Below are 21,771 nucleotides of genomic sequence, written 5' to 3'. Positions count from 1 at the left end.
CCTCCATTCATGTTAGTCCATTCTTAACATGAAACCAAATCAACCTGCTGCCAGCACCCATTCACTAATCTTAGCATCTGTAAGATGGTGCTGAAGAATATAGTTTTTGAGTAAAACATACTGTTTCAACTAGGCCCATTTTTATACCTTAAATTACCTGAGATGCTTTCTTTAAATATATCTATTTGTTATGAATTTGAATGCATTGGCTGATTGGGGCAGATATAGAATCAGGATTGGTGGACCTAAGAATTGATCGAAAACATTGATGTAAATAGATCATTAGCCACATAAATAAATGTCATTGGATAGAATAGATATCTGCATATTTGAGGATCAAATAACAAGAGTTATAAAATAAATCAGTAGAAATTAACTTTTAAATAGGGTTAGTGTAAATGAGTTGGTGATGGTTTGTGCAGACTCGATGGACCGAAGGGCCTGTTCCCGTCCTGTTTCTCTACAACTCTATGACTAAATTTTACTATAGAACTAGACCAAGTGGACCCATTAGGCCCAAACCTCTCCTGCATTGGTGCAGCACCCTCTCCTCCCTTCCCCCTCGCTCTTCCCCCTCCCTCCTCCCTCCCTCCCTCTCGCCCTTCCTCCTCCCTCCTCCCTCCTCCCTTGCCCCTCCCCCCCTCCCTCCCCATCCCTCCCCCCTCCCCCCTTCCCCACCCCCTCAACCCACCCTTATCCTCCTTCCTCCCCATCCCTCCCTTCCCTAGTAGATAGATTTAAACTTTAAAATGTGAATAACTTTTAAAATATAACACCGATTTCAATGAAGCTTCTTCCATTAGCACCAAAGGGATGACGGTGAGTAAGGTGGGCCTAAAATTGTCGCGCTGTCATGTACCGTTTTGGCTGTCATTCAGGAACAAACAAACGAGAGTTATAGTATATAGATGAGCAGTATATCAGTCTGTTGGCAAATTCTACATCGCATCTCTCCTCTCTGCAATGTTAATATTTGAACGGTGTTAATTGCTTTATTGGCACACACATATGTAACATTTCACAAGTTCGTAACACTTGCTGATGCAAGATTATTTTGTACATATGTAATGCAATGCTTAACTTGTAATCTAGAGATATTGTTTGCTGTAATTATCAATTGCAATAAATAAGCCATTTTACTGCACCAAGGCTGTGTATCTGGAATTGTTAAAAATCACATTTTTGAAAATCTGTAAATGAAAGCATTTTGTTTACTATGACAAGTTTTTGCTGCACAACAACTCATGCACAACTAGATAGAGATAGGTTAGCTAACGAAATTAGAACAGAAAACGTTGGAAATGATCAGCAAGTCAAGCAGCCTCTGCAAAAAAAAATCAAATGTTAAAGTTGAAAAAGCTCTGGGGATGGTAATTTTCTGGGTGGAATAGCATATGATGTTAAAAAGTAAAACAAGTTTTAAAAAGTAAACAAGTAATACAGCGGCACGGTGGCGCAGCGGTAGAGTTGCTGCTTTACAGCGAATGCAGCGCCGGAGACTCAGGTTCGATCCTGACTACGGGCGCCATCTGTACAGAGTTTGTACGTTCTCCCCGTGACCTGCGTGGGTTTTCTCCGAGATCTTCGGTTTCCTCCCACACTCCAAAGACGTACAGGTATGTAGGTTAATTGATTGGGTAAATGTAAAAATTGTCCCTAGTGTGTGTAGGATAGTGTTAATGTGCGGGGATCGCTGGGCGGCGCGGACTCGGTGGGCCGAAGGGCCTGTTTCTGCGCTGTATCTCTAAATCTAAATCTAAAGTTAAAAATAAGGCAAAATAGAGAACTAATGAGATAGTTAAAATTTTAAATGAAAAAAAAACTAGAAAGAATGGGATGGAAAACGCAGGAAGCAAACAGAACACAGTCTGAAGACAGGTACCAACCAAAACATCACCTCCACTGATGCTGCCTGACTCGTTGAGTTACTCCAGCATTTTATGTTTTCTTTAAGGTTCCTCATATCTCCAGACTACAGAAGAGATTTTTTTTAAACTGCAACTCGTTATTACTTTTCAGTCTGAGATGCCATTAACCTAGAGTTTGTGCCTTGAATTGGAGTAACACAATTAGTATCAGACAAAGCCAATAATCAAAGCCAATAATCCTATCTTTAACATATCGGAGAATTTCTCACATGAGCCCAGCACTTGATTGATGTATAATCAAGGAGATATCTAATTAAACAATGGTGATTGCAAGTAGACATGCTTCCTCACAGATCTAGTGACCAGGGTTCATTCCTAACTTCTAGTACATTCTTCTTTGTTTCCCCTGAGTGTTCTGGTTTTCTGTCATCTCACAAAGACCTGTGAAGAATTGCAGGTCTATTGACCACAATCCTTAATAGATGGATGAATGGTTGAATCCTGAAGAGGGAGTTGACGGGAATGTGGGAAGAATATAAAATGGAATTAGTATATATTAGTGCTTGATGATCAGTGCAGATTTGGTGGGCTGAAGGGTCCTTGCTGTTTGGGTCTATGGCCCTAAATCAACAAAATATACAAAAGCAACACGATGAGAAAAATTGCATGTTAAATATCTTATTCATATCACTGGAACCATAAGGTTATGGTCAGATCGTGTCTTGAATTAAATGGTGGATAAACTGATGGCCTTTACTATTGACAAAAATTCATTACATATTTCAACACCCCATCCCCCTAACATCACCATTAAAAGCCACACTATGCATTGTTGAGATCAAGAGACAGTATTCAGAGAAAAAGGTATTAAAACTGTGGGAATAATAAGGAATGAGACCGCAAAGCTTTATGTAGGCTGAAGACAGGGCAAATCGATGAAGAGAAAAAGGAGTTAATATTTAATCAGAAACATCAAACGTTAGATATATGACAGGGTTCAAGATGTAGAGAAATGGGAAAGGGGAGGTGCAAACACAAAGGATGGAAGACAGGAGAACATGAATAACAAAGGGAGATAGTTCAAGGTGAAAAATGGTCATGAAGAAATTAATGCATAACAACAGGTCAACCTGGAGAAACAAGATAACTATCTCAAATTACCAAAGTCTAAAGAAACAGTGAAACCTGGACATGTTAAGAGATTTTATCTGAATTTTTTGAATTCAATGTTGATCCAAAAGTCTATAACAATAAGAATATTATGCAAATACTCCTGTGCGGCTTACACAGCTTGCCAATGTTATTGAATAGGATGGATGTCCACGTCAAGTAATTATTTGGTATTTTCCCATGAATAATCTATTTCTTATCAACATTTCAACAATGGAAAATTTACACCATAAAAGATTCACAAGCAAACCCAAAACAAGCATTTGGGTCAGTTGTGGTGAAGAAGACAAAATTATTCTTAACCAACTTACTCTCACTCGAGTGAACTGTGCGGTCTTCTTCTTAGATTCTAACAATGAACAACAAAATGCTCTCAACCTCCCCTTCATACATGGCTCAGTCATAAATACTGCTTGATGAGAGAAAGGCCATTGATTTCCCAAGCCTGGGGGAAAATCTGATAATTTTCTTGGCATCTCTCCAAATTCCTTTCTGAATATATATCCTTTTGAAAATTTGGATGGAATAAAGCCGGCATGTAATGAATCAGTTGATCTTCTAACTGAGGCACAACATGGTTTGTGACTGGATCAAAACTATCCTTCAGAAGGTACAATGGAAACAAAGCTCCAATTAGAATCAAAATCAGAATAGCCTTTATTGTCACCCAAAAACATGTCTTTTGGACGAAATTCCGTTATCCACAGTCCAACAATAAGAAGCAATAAAATTAATACAATAACACACACAATCACAAAACCAACATAAAACAAAAAAAACATCCATCACAGTGAGTCTCCTCCACTCACCTCCTCACTGTGGTGGAAGGCCAGAATGTCTTTCTCTTCCCTGCCGTCTTCTCCCACGGTCAGGCTGCAGAAATTGCCCCGTCAGGGCGGTCGGGGCTCCCAACATTGAAGCCCCCGCCAGGCGGAGAAAATCCCGCGGCCTATTTCAGGCCGCGCCGCATGGTGAAAGGTCCACAGCGGGCCGACCCAAACCCCGCCATTCGGGGCAGGCAAAGATGCTGCCGCTGCCGGAGCTCCCGAGGTCGGCCCCCACCCAGGGACCTACGAGCTTCCGACGTCCACGCGGCCCGCAACCGAAGTCTCCGGAGCCTCCAAAGGCGAGTCGCAGCCGGACTTGCAGCGTCACCACAGCCTCCGAAGACAGCCAGCTCCGCAGGTGGTGAGTGCAGTCCACGGGCTCTGCGAACCAGAGCCCCAGGTGGTCCCAGCTGGAGGCCGTCAGCTCCAGGTGTTTGGCGGATGGTAGGCCGCAGCGTGAACGGAGACACGACCCAAATAAAAGGTTGCGTCTCCGTACGGAAGAGCCAATTTTTATATTCCCCCCCCCCACACACATAGCACACAACCACAAAAAACACATCACATCCAAACACTACAATTAAGACAAAAAAAACAAAAAAAACACAGAAGATAAACGGACTGCAGGCGAGCCGCAGCTGCTGCGCAGTGCCACCACTTCCATTGCAGGACAATGAAGAAATTACATTTTCTGCTTTCTTGCTGCCAAGCTTCTTTTAGAAAGAATCAAACAATGAAGTTAAGAACTAACAAATGCTTGTGATAAAGAGAGTGTGAGATGTTTCTGTATTCATTCTCAAGATATCCATAAATGCTGTCATTTATTATCCATGCTGAATTTGCTTAAAGTACCCATGTGGCTTGCTCGGACACAATAGAAGGCAATAAAGAGTCACAAGCATATTTGTGGAATTGCAATTATGAAGAGTCCATAGGTTTTTTTTTGCATTGACACTCAGTAAGACAATACCCGGATTGAGCTTCTAAACAAACATCCTTTATTTGTCAGAGAAAGAACAAATTGCAGATGCTGGTTTACAAAAAAAAGGAAACAAAGTCCTGGAGTAACTCAGCGAATCAGGCATAACAGGCAAACATGAGTAGGCAACATTTCATGCAGCACATAATTTTCCAACATTTCCGCCACTTTCAACATGATCCCACCACCAGCCACATTTTCCCATCCCCACCCCTTTTGGCCTTCCACAATGACCACTCCATCCACAACTCATTGGTTCTGCACACACACAATTTTAATGAGATTTTGTTAAATTGGACTTTTTCTTCCTCCTAAATGAAACAGCAATTCTGTACTAATTGTTGTAATAAACATTGGATTTTTTTTTTGTCTTCATGTTTGTTGGCTTTATAATTAGACAGAGTTATTAAAACTAATGTTAGGCATCTGCAGCATTGCAATAAGTTTGTGGCATTTGCTTCATTGCATGACAAGTTACATTTGAGGCCAACACCGTTGCAAATTAACTTTGTCACTGTTGGAATGATGAAGATCATCTGGTGCAAAGCTGAGCCACAAACAAAGAAATCCATCAAACTGTCAGTTTATTTAGTGTGGAGTCTGACCTAAATATATCTTCGTCGTTCTATCGTATTTCTGCCTGACTGCCTGAAATAATTCTCATTCTTTTACATATGCAGGGTAATTTAACGGGAATTAATTTTAGCAGCAACAGTCTAAAGCTGTAATAATATTGGGTAGATGTTGAAACCAAACGTACTGACCACTGGAATAATTTCCAGGCATTATCCGATGTTAAATCCAGGCCAGCTAGAGACTTTGAACAGAGCGGAGGTGCAACCTTCAACCATTGTTTAATACTGTTGCCACTCTGCTCCTGCTCTGGATCAAAAAACAATTGTCACATGGAATAATGCAACATCAGGTGACTGCAAAGTAGTAGTAAAATCCTTTTGCCTGTCTCTGTTCATTTTATAATGCAGGATGAAGGTGGATGAAGTTTCTGTGGGTCAATGTCTACACATGCTACGGCCAGCAGTTTTCTTCACATCCCTACACTTTGTTCAAGTGAAATCATGGAATTGAATGTACAGTATAGGAGTAAAGAGGTCCTTCTGCAGTTGTGCAGGGCCCCGGTGAGACCACATCTGGAGTATTGTGTGCAGTTTTGGTCTCCTAATTTGAGGAAGGACATCCTTGCTATTGAGGCAGTGCAGCATACGTTCACAAGGTTAATCCCCAGGATGGCGGGACTGTCATATGAGGAAAGATTGGAAAGATTGGGCTTGTATTCACTGGAATTTAGGATGAGAGAGATCTTATAGAAACATATAAAATTATAAAAGGACTGGACAAGCTAGATGCAGGAAAAATGTTCCCAATGTTGGGGGAGTTCCCAATGTTGTGGATAAGTGTGAGGTTATCCACTTTGGTAGTAAGAATAGGAAGGCAGAGTATTATCTGAATGGTTTCAAGTTAGGAACAGGGGACGTACAACGAGATCTGGGTGTCCTAGTGCATCAGTCACTGAAAGGAAGCATGGAGGTACAGCAAGCAGTGAAGAAAGCCAATGGAATGTTGGCCTTCATAACAAGAGGAGTTGAGTATAGGAGCAAAGAGGTCCTTCTGCAGCTGTACAGGGCCCTAGTGAGACCGCACCTGGAGTACTGTGTGCAGTTTTGGTCTCCAAATTTGAGGAAGGATATTCTTGCTATTGAGGGTGTGCAGCGTAGGTTTACTAGGTTAATTCCCGGAATGGTGGGACTATCATATGTTGAAAGACTGAAGCGACTAGGCTTGTATACACTGGAATTTAGAAGGATGAGAGGAGATCTTATCGAAACGTATAAGATTATTAAGGGGTTGGACACGTTAGAGGCAGCAAACATGTTCCCAATGTTGGGGGAGTCCAGAACAAGGGGCCCCAGTTTAAGAATAAGGGGTAGGCCATTTAGAACTGAAATGAGGAAACATTTTTTCAGTCAGAGAGTTGTGAATCTGTGGCATTCTCTGCCTCAGAAGGCAGTGGAGGCCAATTCTCTGAATGCATTCAAGAAAGAGCTAGATAGAGCTCTTAAGGATAGCGGAGTCAGGGGGTATGGGGAGAAGGCAGGAACGGGGTACTGATTGAGAATGATCAGCCATGATTACATTGAATGGCGGTGCTGGCTCGAAGGGCCGAATGGCCTCCTCCTGCACCTATTGTCTATTGTCTATTGAGTCCAGAACCAAGGGCCACAGTCTAAGAATAAAGGGGAGGCCATTTAAAACTGAGATGAGAAAAAAACTTTTTCACCCAGAGAGTTGTGAATTTGTGGAATTCTCTGCCACAGAAGGCAGTAGAGGCTAATTCACTGGATGAATTTAAAAGAGAGTTAGATAGAGCTCTAGGGATTAGCTGAATCAAGGGATATGGAGAGAAGTCAGGCACGGGTTACTGATTGTGGATGATCAGCCATGATCACAATGAATGGCAGTGCTGGCTCGAAGGGCCAAATGGTCTCCTCCTGCACCTATTTTCTTTGTTTCTATTTTCTGTGGGATGCGTACAATTGACAGGTGAAATATTTGCTTGCATATTTACCAATAGCTACCAGAGATAAATTTTCCTCTCTGTATTTTTGAAAGAGTGCCTAGCTAAATAATGAACTGTTTTCATATACCCAATCCACTTTGTACACAGTACAGTAAACTGCTGCTTGTTCTGTGTATTAATTTCTGTTTCTATATCCATCTATTATTTAATTGATATATAAGGTTAGCCACAGAGTCATAGAGTGATACTGTGTAGAAACAGGCCCTTCGGCCCAACTTGCCCACATCGGCCAAACTATCCCAGCTACACTCGTCCCATCTGCCAACGTTTGGCCCATGTCCCTCCAAACCTGTCCTATTCATGTACCCTTCTAACTGTTTCTTAAATGTTGGGATAGTCCCTGCATCACTCTCCTCTGGCAGCTTGTTCCATACACCAACCACCCTTTGTGTGAAAAAGTTGCCCCTCAGATTGCTATTAAATCTTTTCCCCTTCACCTTAAACCTATGTCCTTTGGTCCTCGATCCATCTACTCTGGGCAAGAGACTCTGCGTTAACCCGATCTATTCCTCTCATAATTTTATATACCTCAATAAGATCACCCCTCATCCTTCTGCGCTCCAAGGAATAGAGTCCCAGCCTAAACCTCTCCCTATAGCTCAGACCATCTAGCCCTGGCAACATTCTTGTAAATCTTCTCTATACTCTTTCCAGCTTGCTAGCCAAAGGAGATTTTAAAAAAAATAACCAGCTAAGAAATCCTGCACTCCCTCCTGTCTATGATTATTACGACTAGTTATTTGTTCATTCTGGGCTAGACAGAAAAAAATGTTAGAAATGAAGCTTTGGATAGACTGTGAGCAATTTGCTGCCTAGTCATTTCTGTAAGAAAAAGTGCTGGGGAAAAATAATCCAGTACATTCCGTTCATTTCAGAAATGTTGAGGAAATAATTTAATAATTTCAACACAGATTTTCACCATGTAACACCTTATAGGTAGAGTTTCAAGAATTAAAATTGATTTTACAGTTCTCATAAGAAGGTTTGGAATGATGGAAAAGGGAGTAAGGATTTGTAAATGTAATACCTGCCTTGTTAACTTCACATCTAAGTATTACCATTAACATCAGCTGAATTACTAATATCTGCAGAGGCATTTCTGTGATTACATTGGAAGGGTTTTTGACATTGGCTACAGTGAAAGCAATGCTGGAATCAACAGCTGAAGATAAAATAATCTCTAAAACAGATGGATCCATCTCATAACATAAATATTTCAAAGTAAATAAAACTCAAAAATCCTGCAGATGCCTGAAATCTGAACTGAAAACAAAAAATACCGAAAATACTCAGTAGGTCAGGGAGCACCTGTGGAGTGAGAAAGAGCTGACATTTTGGATTGATGACTCTTTATAATGAGTCGCTTGCTCGAGTTTACTAATAGTTACCAGAGCCAAATTTTTCTGTCTGTATTTTTGAAAGCGTATGGCTAATTAATGAGCTATTTTTATACACCCAGACCTGCTGAGTTATTCCAACCTTTTCTCTTTTTATTTCCATTAAAATATTTGTTCCTTAATATAATTTAGTCATATGTACTCATTAACGTATGTACGAATGCATACAGATAGGTAATTCAAGGGTCAGGATATTTTCAGCAAGAGTTGTAGATTAACTATAATTGGAACATGATGTATAAAAACAACAATAGTGCTCACATCCTGGTCTCTACAGCTCTTTGGATACGACAAGTGATCGTAGAGCTCAGAGATGGAAAGGCTTGTCAAATAAACTTCATAGTCTTGCTCCATTAGGATGATGAATGATGACTGGACCAAAGTAACATTCATCAACATTCAATAGTCAGCCATTTAGTCCTTGACTATATTTTAACTGGCATTGATCAGGTTTGTGTCTCATCTTGCCTGGAAATTCAAGAATCAAGGATCAGATGGCCCTGAAGAAGACAAAGAGGCCATCAATAAAATAAAACAACTTTTATCTGAGCTTTACGATCACTCCCCATGTCCAATGAGCCGCAGAGAGCAATTTGTGAGCATTGTTGCTGTTTAATAAGTCGAGTTCTGGTTATTGTTAATGTACAACTCCTGTTGAAAATGACTTGACGCTGGAACTACCTATCAAGATGCATTTGTACATACCTAAATGAACAAATGAGACAAGTTTGTGCTTAGGGGCAAATATTTTCATTGAAATAATAACAGAAAAGGCTGGAAATACTCGGCAGGTCTGGCAGCATCTAGAGGAAGGGAATCAAATAAAGAGAAAATTGTTTTCTTTTTGATGGCTTCCTTTAGGACCCCACTCAGGATTTCCCAATAGTTATTCAGATAGTAAGATTTAAATCAATTTTTTTACAAATTGGATTAAATCCTGTGTTAAATAGATCAGAAAGGAATGCCATACAGTGCAAATATCATTGAGAATACCTGCTTTATTGCAATTGTGGCATCATTATTTCTGGTCGTTTATTTTTCAGGAAGATGTCAGCAATGGATATTATGATGATAAGATTATGATTATTTCCTCCAATTCAAAGCAGAGTTTGATATGGGAATTCAATAAAGCAGGATACGTAAAGGCCAGAATCATTTAATCTCCTTGAAAGAAACTCATTTTCAGTTTCAGGTTATGCTGGATTATTTTGTTGGTTCAAGCTAAGACCTTACATTTACCAATCTGATTACAAAAATATTAACACTTTCTGCCCTTATTTTCAGTAATTTTTTTTGTTTATATTTCAGATCTCCAACTTCTATAGTATTTTGCAAGCTAAAATTTAACTTTGCTTGATAGCGATAACAAGCCATTTTATGTAATTATAGAACGATTTTAACATTAAACCATTCTTAATTTGTTTTATTTCAGTGTGTATTTAGATTAACATAAACTGCATATCATATCACCAGATGTAAAAACCTTAGTTATGATTTTCTGGTGCTCATGGACAGTGTTCCAACTGAATATTATTGATATTAGTTTATTATTATCATGTGTACTGTGATACAGTGACAAAATTTGGTTTGCATACTCTCCAGGCAGATGAATGCAGCAGACAGTGCAAAAGAAAAATAAACAGAGTTCAGAACACAGCATCACATCTACAGTGAAAGTGCAGGAAAAAAGGGCCACAATGAGGTAGATTGGAAGATTATGAATTCATACTCAGCGTATGAGAGGTCCATTCAAGAATCTGATAAATGCCGGGAAACAGCTGTTCTTGAATACTATATATTCAATGAAATTACTGTTGCCAGGCATTTTTAGTTAAAAAAAAAAATTTAAGCCATTTTCCTGGGATCCTAGCAAATTGACAATCAAATTTAACAGCAATTATTTTTTTCAGTCAGCTAACGCATCGATAAACTTTAAATTACTGTTAAGCCATCAGGAAGGACACCTTCATACAAGACATTGCAGGATTGTACAATCTCTCCCTCAGTAAGGAAAAGATTAATTTACAATTTTTAAATTGAGCTCACCATTGTTTTCATAACTGCATCATCCACTAGTGATCCACTAATGAACCAAAATGTGACTTATAAAACAATTCACCTGTAATCTACGTTTATGTGATCCTTTTTACATTCCTGTTGAAAGCTTATATAGATTTTAGATTTCTCCATCAAAATAGATCATAAATACCGTCAATCATTGATATCATGAGACAGCTATCATTTCAGACATACCGATCCTTTCAGATGACTAAGCAGGATCCTGGAGAATAACTCCTGCAGAATCTTATAGGATCTGATATTGTGCAGAGTTTTCAAAATTGGATTATCAAAATGGTGTTTGCTTAGAAGATTTACATTTGCCTTTCTTTCTGGAGAGATTTAACCCCGTATTCATTCTGGAGAACCTGCTTCTCAGTCACCATCAATACAACATGGCCGGTAATCAACTTAAGAAAGCCTTGTGTCTGCATCTGAGGAGAAATGATTTATACATCGGCATCATTCAATTATTACAAAAATCGATTTTCCTAAAGTGCCTCGGCTACATGCCAAGAAACTTCATCAGTTTTCTGGAATAGACACCCCCATTAAATCAAAGATAAATTTGGCACAATGTGGAATGAATTTTAAAAGTAGGTGGAATATCAAACACTGACAACTGTTGATGGAACGTAGCAGTGCAGGTGCTTCTGTAATCTAGTAATTACTAGGAAATTTATATGGTATGTAATCAATTATTTTCTCATAATTAAAATGAGGATTTCATGGAAAACATAACCCTTATAAGGTACTGGTTCAGATGAAATGTTTGACTGGGCCACGGTGGTACTTTGTGGAGTACTTCACTACTGATTGAGATTGTTATGGAAACCAAGGGTAGATCATGCACATTTCCACAAGAGGGAAGGAAAAATTATAAAATGCATCCACTGCGTTACTCTTTCAACCTCTTTGTCCTGTGTATAAATCAACGAGACCCATAGGGGGCAGTCTACTTGTCCGACATGCGTACAAACCTACATACATAGATTGATTGATGTGATATGATCATTGTTGGCAAGGCTGGCATTTTTGTCCATTCTCAATGACAAGGTGGTGATCAGGTGCTTTCTTAAATTTTGCAGTCCTTCTCTTTGAAAGTGTTCCCCACGGGACCGCTAAGTGAAGATTTGGGTTCCACTCCAGAAAACAAACATAAAAATCAAGGTTTACTTTTCCAAGCCATGCTGTGTTGTCAGAGGTGCCATTTTTTTGCACGGGTCATTAAAATAAGACACCATCTGCTTTGTCAGGTGAACATAAGGATCCAATGGTATCCTATGGGAGTTATTCCTGGCATCTTAGCCTATTATTTTTCCATCTGTCACCATTTCTGAACAAACCAATTGCCTGGTCAAATAAACAATTGTTCTTGGAAACTGATATACCCAAAATGAGTATTGAGTAGAACATGCTGTGGTGAAGTTTCCCTCCTTTATACAATTTAATTCTTTAACTATAAATAAATAGTTAGGTGTAAATTTTGGCACTCAGTAATAGTTGACAGTTCTCATGCTCTGCTGAAAGAGAATTTGGAATTCTCTAGGTGCATCTAGTGCTTGGCACTTCTTTCCCTCTAATGGAGATGTGCATGATCTACTGTTCCACTGTTCCAATGTGCTTCTCGACCTTTTGGCTAAGATCAAGTGTAGTGTCACGGAGGACTCTGTGATCTGCGAACTGTTCCCAGGGACGCATTCGGAGACTGACATCGAGTGCTGCTGGAAGGTCATCAACTCGGTGAAAGACGTTCTTTGGTCTGCCCGAGCTTTGTTGACCTCCCAGCGGAGTGAGCTGTCCGTCAAGGAATGTTGCCGACTGGCCCGCTGCAGACTGCAGGAGTACATGCTGAAGGACGCACTGAAGCTTGGTGCAGCCAACGCCAAGGCTCTGTGGGGGAGGACCACAGTCTAGGGTCCTTCCGCTGCTGGACATGGGGGGCAGGGTGTGGTGGAGACGCCCCTCCAAATAAGGGATTCTGTGTAAAATTGGAAATGAATATCTGCATTGAATGTGTAACCTCCGGAAATGTCGGATGGAGTTGTGGAAAAGAAGATGTTTTGTAAATATTTATTGCTTGAATAAAGTACTGTTCCAATGGAACCATATTGTCAGGTCCTGTGAGCCTTACTCTATCTGCTTGGAACCATAGATGCACGCTTTCCAGCACTGATCAATGAAAAGCATTTGGGGCAATAGCCCTGGTGATTTTCAGTTCCATATCTCAGGAATTATCATTTAAAGTAGAACACCGCCAATCAGCAACAGAATGGAGATTAATTCCAGGCTCTTTGGTTAATCAATCGAAAGCTTCATTGTAGTTTTAGTGAATCCAATTCATTCAAGTCAAATGCATTTTCTTGAAATGTAACTGCTTCAATTATTCGAAGAACTGCAAGGAAGCAGTTGGAAAGTTATTATTTCCTTGTCTGGATGATATCTCCCAGCCTGCGGCTTGCCCTGTGTTTTTAATACTCCTGGTTTTGTTCAGCAGCCAGTACAGCTAGATTGTCAAATTACCCCAGCGATTAAAATTAAAATCTAGGCATATGATAAGGGGACATGCATCTCATATTCTTAAGAAATAGCAAGGTAAATCAAAGTAATTGAGATACAAGAGTATTAACAAAAAAAATCATTACATTTGATTGTAAATACTTTCTGATGTATCACAGCAACAGAATATGTAGGAGGAAAAAAACTGCAGATGCTGGTTTAAATCGAAGGTAGGCACAAAAATGCTGGAGTAACTCAGCGAGTCAGGCAGCATCTCGGGAGAGAAGGAATGGGTGACATTTCAGGTCTGAAGAAGGGTCTCGACCCAAAACGTCACCCATTCCTTCTCTCCCGAGATGCTGCCTGACCCGCTGAGTTACTCCAGCATTTTGTGTCTACCACAGCAGCAGAATAACTAAATAAGGGGAAAGGTCTTATTCTGTACATTATGTTACATGTTAGTCCAATTCAGCCGTTCTGAAGTTTAATTAATACTGACTTGTCTGCTTTACATGCGGCAGACAGACTGGATTTAACCTTTTCATCAATCATTTTTAAAAATAACACACTTGATCCTCAATGATTCTTCCAACTATTACAATTCAAAATGTACTGTGTGCATTTCCTCCAGGCATTAACATAACATAATACCTTCTAATGACAAATGTATAGATTTCAGTTTACCAAGACTGATGTAATGTGATTTTACTTATTGAAGCATCACAATGTAACTGCTTCAAAGCTTTTAGTCATTCTGCCAGTAAAAGGTAAAATGTCATTAAACAAATATAAGCATCTGCAATAGCGTTATGGTAGTACATCGTATAAGATGAAGAAAGAATATCAAATTAGTGCCTGCCCTGAGGAGCAGAGAATTTTGAAACAAGGCAGCTCATGATCTTGTAACATTGCAGCAAGGAATTGTCTATGGTGGATGCATCGACTATAGAAAGCCACAGTGCCATCGCCGTGATAGTTTTAATCTCGCATGACCAGTTATCATAATATTTCTGCCGTCAAATGGTGTTAAAATTATCCACACAACAGATGTGGAAAACACAGTCAACAAACCGAACACTGAAATAAACCATTTTTGTTTCACTTTCATTGGCTGTTGCATTCAATCCTGTTTTCCATAAATGAGATTAGCAGGCATTAGCTGAATCACTGCAAAAGACCCTGATTGTGCAATATGTATTTCTCAAAATTATTTATTATTTATCGATTCATTGACTTTTTAAAAAGTTGTCACAAAATGCTGGAGCAACTCAGCGGGTCATGGCACTGCACACACTTGGAAATTTGTAGAAGGATGAATAAGACAGGGATATCTTTTTGCCCTGTTTGTGCAACTTGTGATCTAAAGTATCCTTGCATTTAAACATGTGTAGGAAAATAACTGCAGATGCTGGTTCAAATTGAAGGTAGACACAAAATGCTGGAGTAACTCAGCGGGTCAGGCAGCATCTTAGGAGAGAAGGAATGGGTGACGTTTCGGATCGAGACCCTTCTTCAGACTGATGAAGGGTCTCGACGCGAAATGTCACCCATTCCTTCTCTCCTGAGATGCTGCCTAACCCGCTGAGTTACTCCAGCATTTTGTGTCTACCTTACATTTAAACATGATATAATCAGAGATGGTGGTGATAATATTCATTTGTCAGTCGGAACATGTCGGAAATCTTTTGAATTCGTGAGGAATGTACTTTGTATTTGTTGGGGGGTTTTTCCAGAATGGATAGCCACAATCTTCAGTCAACAGCATTGACTCAATCAACAGCAAAGAGTCCATAACAGCAGGCATCAAAAAATCATTTCCCAGTGAGAAATGTCACTGTCAATGACCATTGCACAAGTTCATAATGTCATAAGTGATAGGAGCAGAATGAGGCCATTCGGCCCATCAAGTCTATTCAGCCATTTATTCATACCATCTCATTCCCTCTCAACCCGATTCTCCTGCCTTCTCCCCATAACTCCTGACACCCGTACCCCTAATAATCATTTAGAATTAAATAAAACCAAAGAAACTAAACCTTTTTAAGTTCCGTTTAAAGTCTCGCCCAAAGTCACTCCCAGTTCACTGCCATCTCAGCACTGAGCTGTAGTTTCTGGGCCTATGCTTAGCTCTGGCCATACAACAATAATTTAAAGGCAAACGTTTATGTATTGAGAAAGAAAATAAGTAAAGAGCCTTAAAAAAGCAGCCAGCATCATCAAGAACCCACACCACCCTGGCCACACTCTCAATTCACTCCTGCCAGCGGGAAAAAGGTATAGGAGCCTGAAACCTGAACAATAAAGTTTGGGGGCAGCTTCTTCCCAACAACTATCAGGCTATTAAACAATACAACCACTAAATAAGGAGATTTGGGCATTGTCCTTGTCTTTACACTATTATTATTGGTTTTTTAAATATTAACTTTGTTGGTTATGATTGTGTTTACAGAGTACTATGTTTACATATCTGTTGTGCTGCTGCAAGTAAGAATTTCGTTGCTCTGTTTTGGGACATATTCCAGTAAAACACTCTTGACAATATGATAGGAGTGAAATATATGTTGTTGGCGGCGCATACCCTAAGGTTTTATGTAGGCTGAAACATCTATTCCATCCACTGAGTCAGGGAGGCAAACACTTACAACATTGCCATTCCAAATCACAAATGGTTCAGATGAACAAATTCATTGCTGGAAGGCAATGGTATTTCCCGTAAATCGCAAGAGTTCTGTGGTACCAACACAGCAGCCATGAAGTCAAGATAAAGCTCCCAATCTGACGACAGGCATCTTTGAGTCGCCGTTGGCAGGATCATTATTTTAGAGTCATTTAACTGGGGTCAGTAAAACTACAATTTAACAGCCGGTTTGATGTGGAGAACGGTGGTGCTGCCTGACCCACAAAGAGATTACTCCTTTAAGAGGCTGTGCCACCAGGACTGGGACCAGTCTCCCTGGACATTTGAGTGCGGTTAGTTCGCAGAAAAATCGCGCCTCCAGCACACGGAGAGGATAGTTTGCTGCTGCAACCAGATGAGTGGATTTTACCCCGCCCTCTCCCAGCCACAGATTACAGGACCAGCTGGGAATTGCCGCACAATGTTAAACAGCCACCTGCAACCCAGTGTGGTTCGATCCCCCCTTCTGGCCGGAGGGGATCAGACCTCCCTTCCAGCGGCTCAGCTCCACATCTCTCTGGGGAATGTGCATCAACGTTGTAGCCCTGTACTATGACCCCCCCGTCCCTTCTCCCAGGCGCGAGTGTTGCAGCGTGGACATGCGACCATTATCTCTCTCTCTCTCCAAATTAATCAGTCCCAAATCCAAAGCATCATCTCATTTAGAAGGCGACGAGCACGGGTGGGTTTGCAGAAAGGGACATTGGAACAGATACGGGTCGGTACAGTTGCAAAATTCTGCGGACCAAGCCCGTTATTCTCACCGTCCAGTTTAAACTACCAATCCGTGTCACGCAAAGTGTGCAGATCGTGTCCATGCAGACACAAACACGCACGCATACACTGCTCTGCGTTCTTTACCACTAATTATGTCTCGCCACACACACACACAAAAAAACATCTATCCGCAGCAGAGATAGCGAGAGACGTGGAGCGCTGGATGAGGACGGTTACAGATAAACTGTGCTTTCTAATTTCATGCACTGGTTTAAAGTCACTCACCTCGAGTGGTCATGGCTGGCAGTATGTGTTTGTTTTGTCAGAAGTGTCGGCACGGCTCACGCAGGCAGGCAGGTGGAGAAGGGCGAGGAAGGGAGGGAGGGAGGGATGTGGGTTGCAAGCTCCCCAGGGAGTGTGGCTGTGCGGGTGAGTTGATCTGCCTGTGTCAGTCGGCGCGGCTGCGAACGCCTGGGACCCATGAGCACAAGTGCAGGAAACCAAGCAAACTCCAGACTGAGACGGATGAGAGAGGGTTCGACGGGCGGCTCCTTTTACACAGCATCACCCAGTGCCAAGCGATCGGACGATCATGCAACAGCCAGCAACGCACACTGCCTTCTCTTTCACGTCATTCCTTCAAATTGGGGGGAAAAAAATATAATCTGTCATATTATATTTTAATGCAATTTCTGACCATGCAATATAATGTAGGGCTCCATAGACATTACCTGCAATGGTGTAAGGATCGTTGTTCATTCTATGGATCGACGCCAGACACAATCCGCAGTAGCTGCAAAAAGTATGAACATGGCAGTAATCTGTCCCCAAACATCAATATTGATAGGTTTACCAATATTGTAAACCAGCGCCTGCACCTTGTTTATAAATGTTACACGAGTGCCCATTATTGTCAATCTCTTGCAATATAAGCTTGTATTTCTCTATAATTTCAGCTATTATGGAGAAATGGCATTAAAGAGATTGGTGATCATCTGCGGGATAATGTAGGGTTAGCGTGCGATCATCTTTAAAATGGCATGGGTAACGATCAAAGAAGAAGGGTGCTGGAACCCCATTAGTCCATTCATGTCTGCGCTATTAGGTGCACTGATAACTTAACCCCTAAACCTCTGATTCCCCAATCTACTCTTTCAGTATTGATCACTGCACCTGTCTCTGTTTAACTCTGGTCAGTTGTAGCTCCTTGAACCAAAAGGTAGGACCAGTAGTTTAGGAATGGAAGAAAAATCAACGTTTATATACCTATAATTTATTTATCAAAAGGGAGATTGGACACTGTTGTATAAAACCAACACAACCAATGGTAGAGAAAACAAAGTGGCTAATAAACACATAGAACATGGACCAGTACAGCCAAGGGTCACTCCCTTCCCTCCTCCCCCCCCTACCTCCCTCCCTCCCTCCCCCTCCCTCCCTAGGAGATAGATTTAAACTTTAAAATGTGAATAACTTAAAAAATATAACACAAATTTCAATGAAACTTCTTCCATTAGCACCAAAGGAACGACAGTGAGTAAGGTGGGCCTACAATTGTTGTGCTATCGTGTACCATTTTGGCTGTAGTTCAGGATCAAACAAACAAACAAGAGTTTTCGTTTTTAGATATGGTACAACAATGGAACAATGAAATTCTTACTTGAAGCAATAACTCCAATACTAATGCAAAAAAACCAAAGTCTTTCATTGGAGAGGAATGGGTGATGTTTCGGGTTGAGACCCTTCTTCAACCCAAAACATCACCCATTCCTTCTCTCCAGAGATGCTGCCTGTCCCGCTGAGTTACTCCAGCATTTTGTATCTACTTTTGATTTAAACCAACATCAGTAGTTCTTTCCTACAAAGTCCTTTGTTCATAGTTGAGGTTAGTGTTGTGTAATGTTCAAGAACCTGATGGTTGTTGGGAAGATGCCATTCTTGAACTTGGTGGTTTCAAATTCCTATACCTCATTCCCTGTGGTAGGAAGACACGTTCATTTTCAATCAAGCAAGTATTAAGTGACCCTCAACTGTTGTGAAATCCTCAGAGAATTCCCCATTTAGATCAGAATAAAAACTGGATTCCGCTTGAACCAAGCTGAGAAGTGTGTTTCATTTGCAATACCTCATTCTTTGCTCTTGTGTTCACATCATTAATGATTTTCATCATTACATTAAACTTAACACACTACAACCAGTTGAACTGTGATTCCAACCATATTGAAACATTATTGAGCTGAGATCAATTTATAGTGATCAAGCCAAGAAGGATTGGAAAACAGTGGGATGATTTGAGTGATTCCGGGGAGAGGTGACAAACAGCTGTGAGGAGGGGCGTGGACTTGTTGGCGAGAAAGAAAAGCATTTTCTGAGAAAAAGCGAATGGAATAAATATTCGAAAAAATATTCGATAAAGAAGACAAATGGGAGGGCTCAGGGTGGAGGAGATGAAAGGATATGAATGGTAGGCAAGTTTGGAATTCCCATATGAATGCATTGATCAAGAACCAGCTGAGGAATTCCTCTTGGTGCTCAGCCATTAAACTACACACAGCATCCACCAGTGGAGTAGGATCCTGCTGGAGACTCAAGGAACTGCAGGTGCTGGAGCCTTGAGCAAAACATGCAGTGCTGGAGCAACTCAGCAGGTCAGGCAGCACATTCTTCAGACTGAAACGATGACTATACATTCCCTCCATTCAGTTGGAAACTAAATGGAGGGAATGAATATTCAATGTTTCAGTCTGAAGAAGGGTGTCGACCCTTAACATTGCCAATCCATTCCCTCCAGAGAAGCTGCCTGACCCGCCGAGTTACTCCAGGACTTTGCATTTTGCTCAAGATCCTGCTGGAATTTCCTTACATTTTAACAAGTGGCAAGTACCATTCATGCCACAGTGGTCCCAGGCAATGATAATCTCTGACAAGAGAGAGTCTATGTGCCTTGATACTCAATATTCAATGGCATTATCATTACTGCAATCCCCACCATCAATATACTGGGTGTCACCAATGAGCGGAAACTCAGATGGAACATGACTGATGGGCCTGAGCTCAGGACTCGAGGACCTGAGCTATCCGGAGAGGCTGAGCAGGCTAGGACTTTATTCCTTGGAGCGCAGGCGAATGAGGGGGTGATCTTATGGAGGTGTACAAAAACATGACATGAATAGATCGGGTAAATGGACAGTCTTTTACCCAGACTAGGGGAATCAAGAACCAGAGGACATAGGTTTAAGGTGAGGGAGGAAATATTAGGAACCTGAGTAGTAACTTTTTTACATAAAGAGTGGTGGTATATGGAAGGATCTGTTGGAGGAGGTACTTGAGGCAAGTACTATCATAACATTTAAGAGACATTAGGACAGGTACATGGATAGGATAGGATGGAAGACATTCATTTACTGCCTTATTCTGCTCTCTAGTGGTGTACTGTTAGTATCACAGGTCGCCAAATGATTTTGTGAACTGCATGAACCAAGTTGCAGAACCACTTTTCCCAGTTAGATTTTTTTAATGCAAAGGAATGACAACATGAACATATTGGGACCAGGAAATCGAACATTTTGTTTAATTTCATCAAGTCTTCATCTGCCCTTAGTTTAAAAAGGCTTTGTAGCCCATCTCTTCAAAGATGAGTGTTTTACATGAAGCAATGTGTCAACCAAGTGGTGCAATTGATGGGAATTGGAATTCATTGATACTTATTAGTCACTAACCTTTCTTGATCCCATGTTCATTTGTTTACTATTCTCTGTGATGGATATTGACGCCGTTTTATATTCCAGACATCACAGAATTGCAGATTGCTAATGTTTAGTTGTGTATTTTAATTTGTTTGGCTTTTTGGAGTAGCATCCTAGGATACTGAGAATCTTTGTGTGAAAACAAGGAAGCTGAATAGTGCATGATAAAAGTCTCAAAACCCAACTGAGTAACAATAAAATGTTCAGAGGAATTTCTCCCCTTCGTCAATGATGCAATGACGATGTTAGCACAAATATATTTTGTGGTGACTCATGTGATTCCAAACCCCAAACCCTGATGCAAAGAATTGGCCACACTTTGGACATGTGCATTCTGTGATCTTGATGTTGCCACTTTGTGACAGTGACTCATGTTGCCACATACATGCATCTTGGAGATGATTTTCATTGTATCTATTCCTTTAAGAAGGATATGAGGCCAGTCTTAAGACATTTAAATGAGATCCGTAGGATTGATGTCAATCCATTGGTGACTGCTCTTCAAGTTGCCTTTCAACTGATTTATGAAAGACCTTTCTTTCCTCTGCCCTGCTTCAGCTTTCCATCCAAGAACTGTTTTGCAAGGCATTGGTCTTCCATCCAATAACATAATAATAATAATAATAATAATACATTTATTTTATATAGCGCTTTTCAAGATACTCAAAGACACTTTACAAAGCAAACAAGACATAAAAACAAACAAAGAAAAGATTTGTCCTGACGGAGAAGCGGCGAACAAACAGCGCCAGCGTCCTCTCACGTCCAATAACATGTCCAATCCATTCAGCTTGTACTTGCTGACACAAGAGATCACAGATGCTGAGTGCTGGAGTAACTCAGCGGGTTGGACAGCATCTCTGGAAAACGTGACTTTTCGGTTGCGTCCCTTCCCGAAGAAGTATCAAGTTCTTTAGAGTAAATATTACTAACAATCTGTTGTGGACCAACTACATTGAAGCAGCAGCTAAGAAGGAACACCAACTTCCCCAGGAGGCTGAGGCGATTCAGCATGTCTCCAATAACTTTTACAAACTTGGTATGTCTCTAATGAATCAGAATCAGAATTACCTTTATTGTCATCCAAAAAAAACAAGTCTTTTGAACGAGATTTCATTACCCACAGTCCAACAATAAGAGTAATAAAATAAGCAATTACACACACAACCACAAACCAACACAAAACAAAAAGAATCGTCCATCACAGTGAGTCTTCTCCAGTCACCTCCTCACTGTG

The 21,771-nt window shown here is 40.7% G+C and overlaps 1 protein-coding gene across 1 annotated transcript in view; it reads right to left on the bottom strand.

Annotated features, from left to right (window-relative positions):
* Positions 1-17,346, bottom strand: part of ablim1b (actin binding LIM protein 1b) — a 255,966-nt gene extending 238,620 nt beyond the window's left edge. Inside the window, exon 1 of the mRNA XM_078413455.1 lies at positions 17,074-17,346. Coding sequence (XP_078269581.1) covers positions 17,074-17,086 — 13 coding nt within the window. The 5' untranslated portion in view covers positions 17,087-17,346. The remainder of the gene's footprint in view (positions 1-17,073) is intronic.
* Between the last annotated feature and the right edge of the window lie 4,425 nt (positions 17,347-21,771).

The sequence above is a fragment of the Rhinoraja longicauda genome, chromosome 16, assembly GCF_053455715.1.
Source record: "Rhinoraja longicauda isolate Sanriku21f chromosome 16, sRhiLon1.1, whole genome shotgun sequence".
NCBI classification, from domain to species: Eukaryota; Metazoa; Chordata; class Chondrichthyes; order Rajiformes; family Arhynchobatidae; genus Rhinoraja; species Rhinoraja longicauda.
This window is presented reverse-complemented; position numbering and strand designations above follow the sequence as displayed.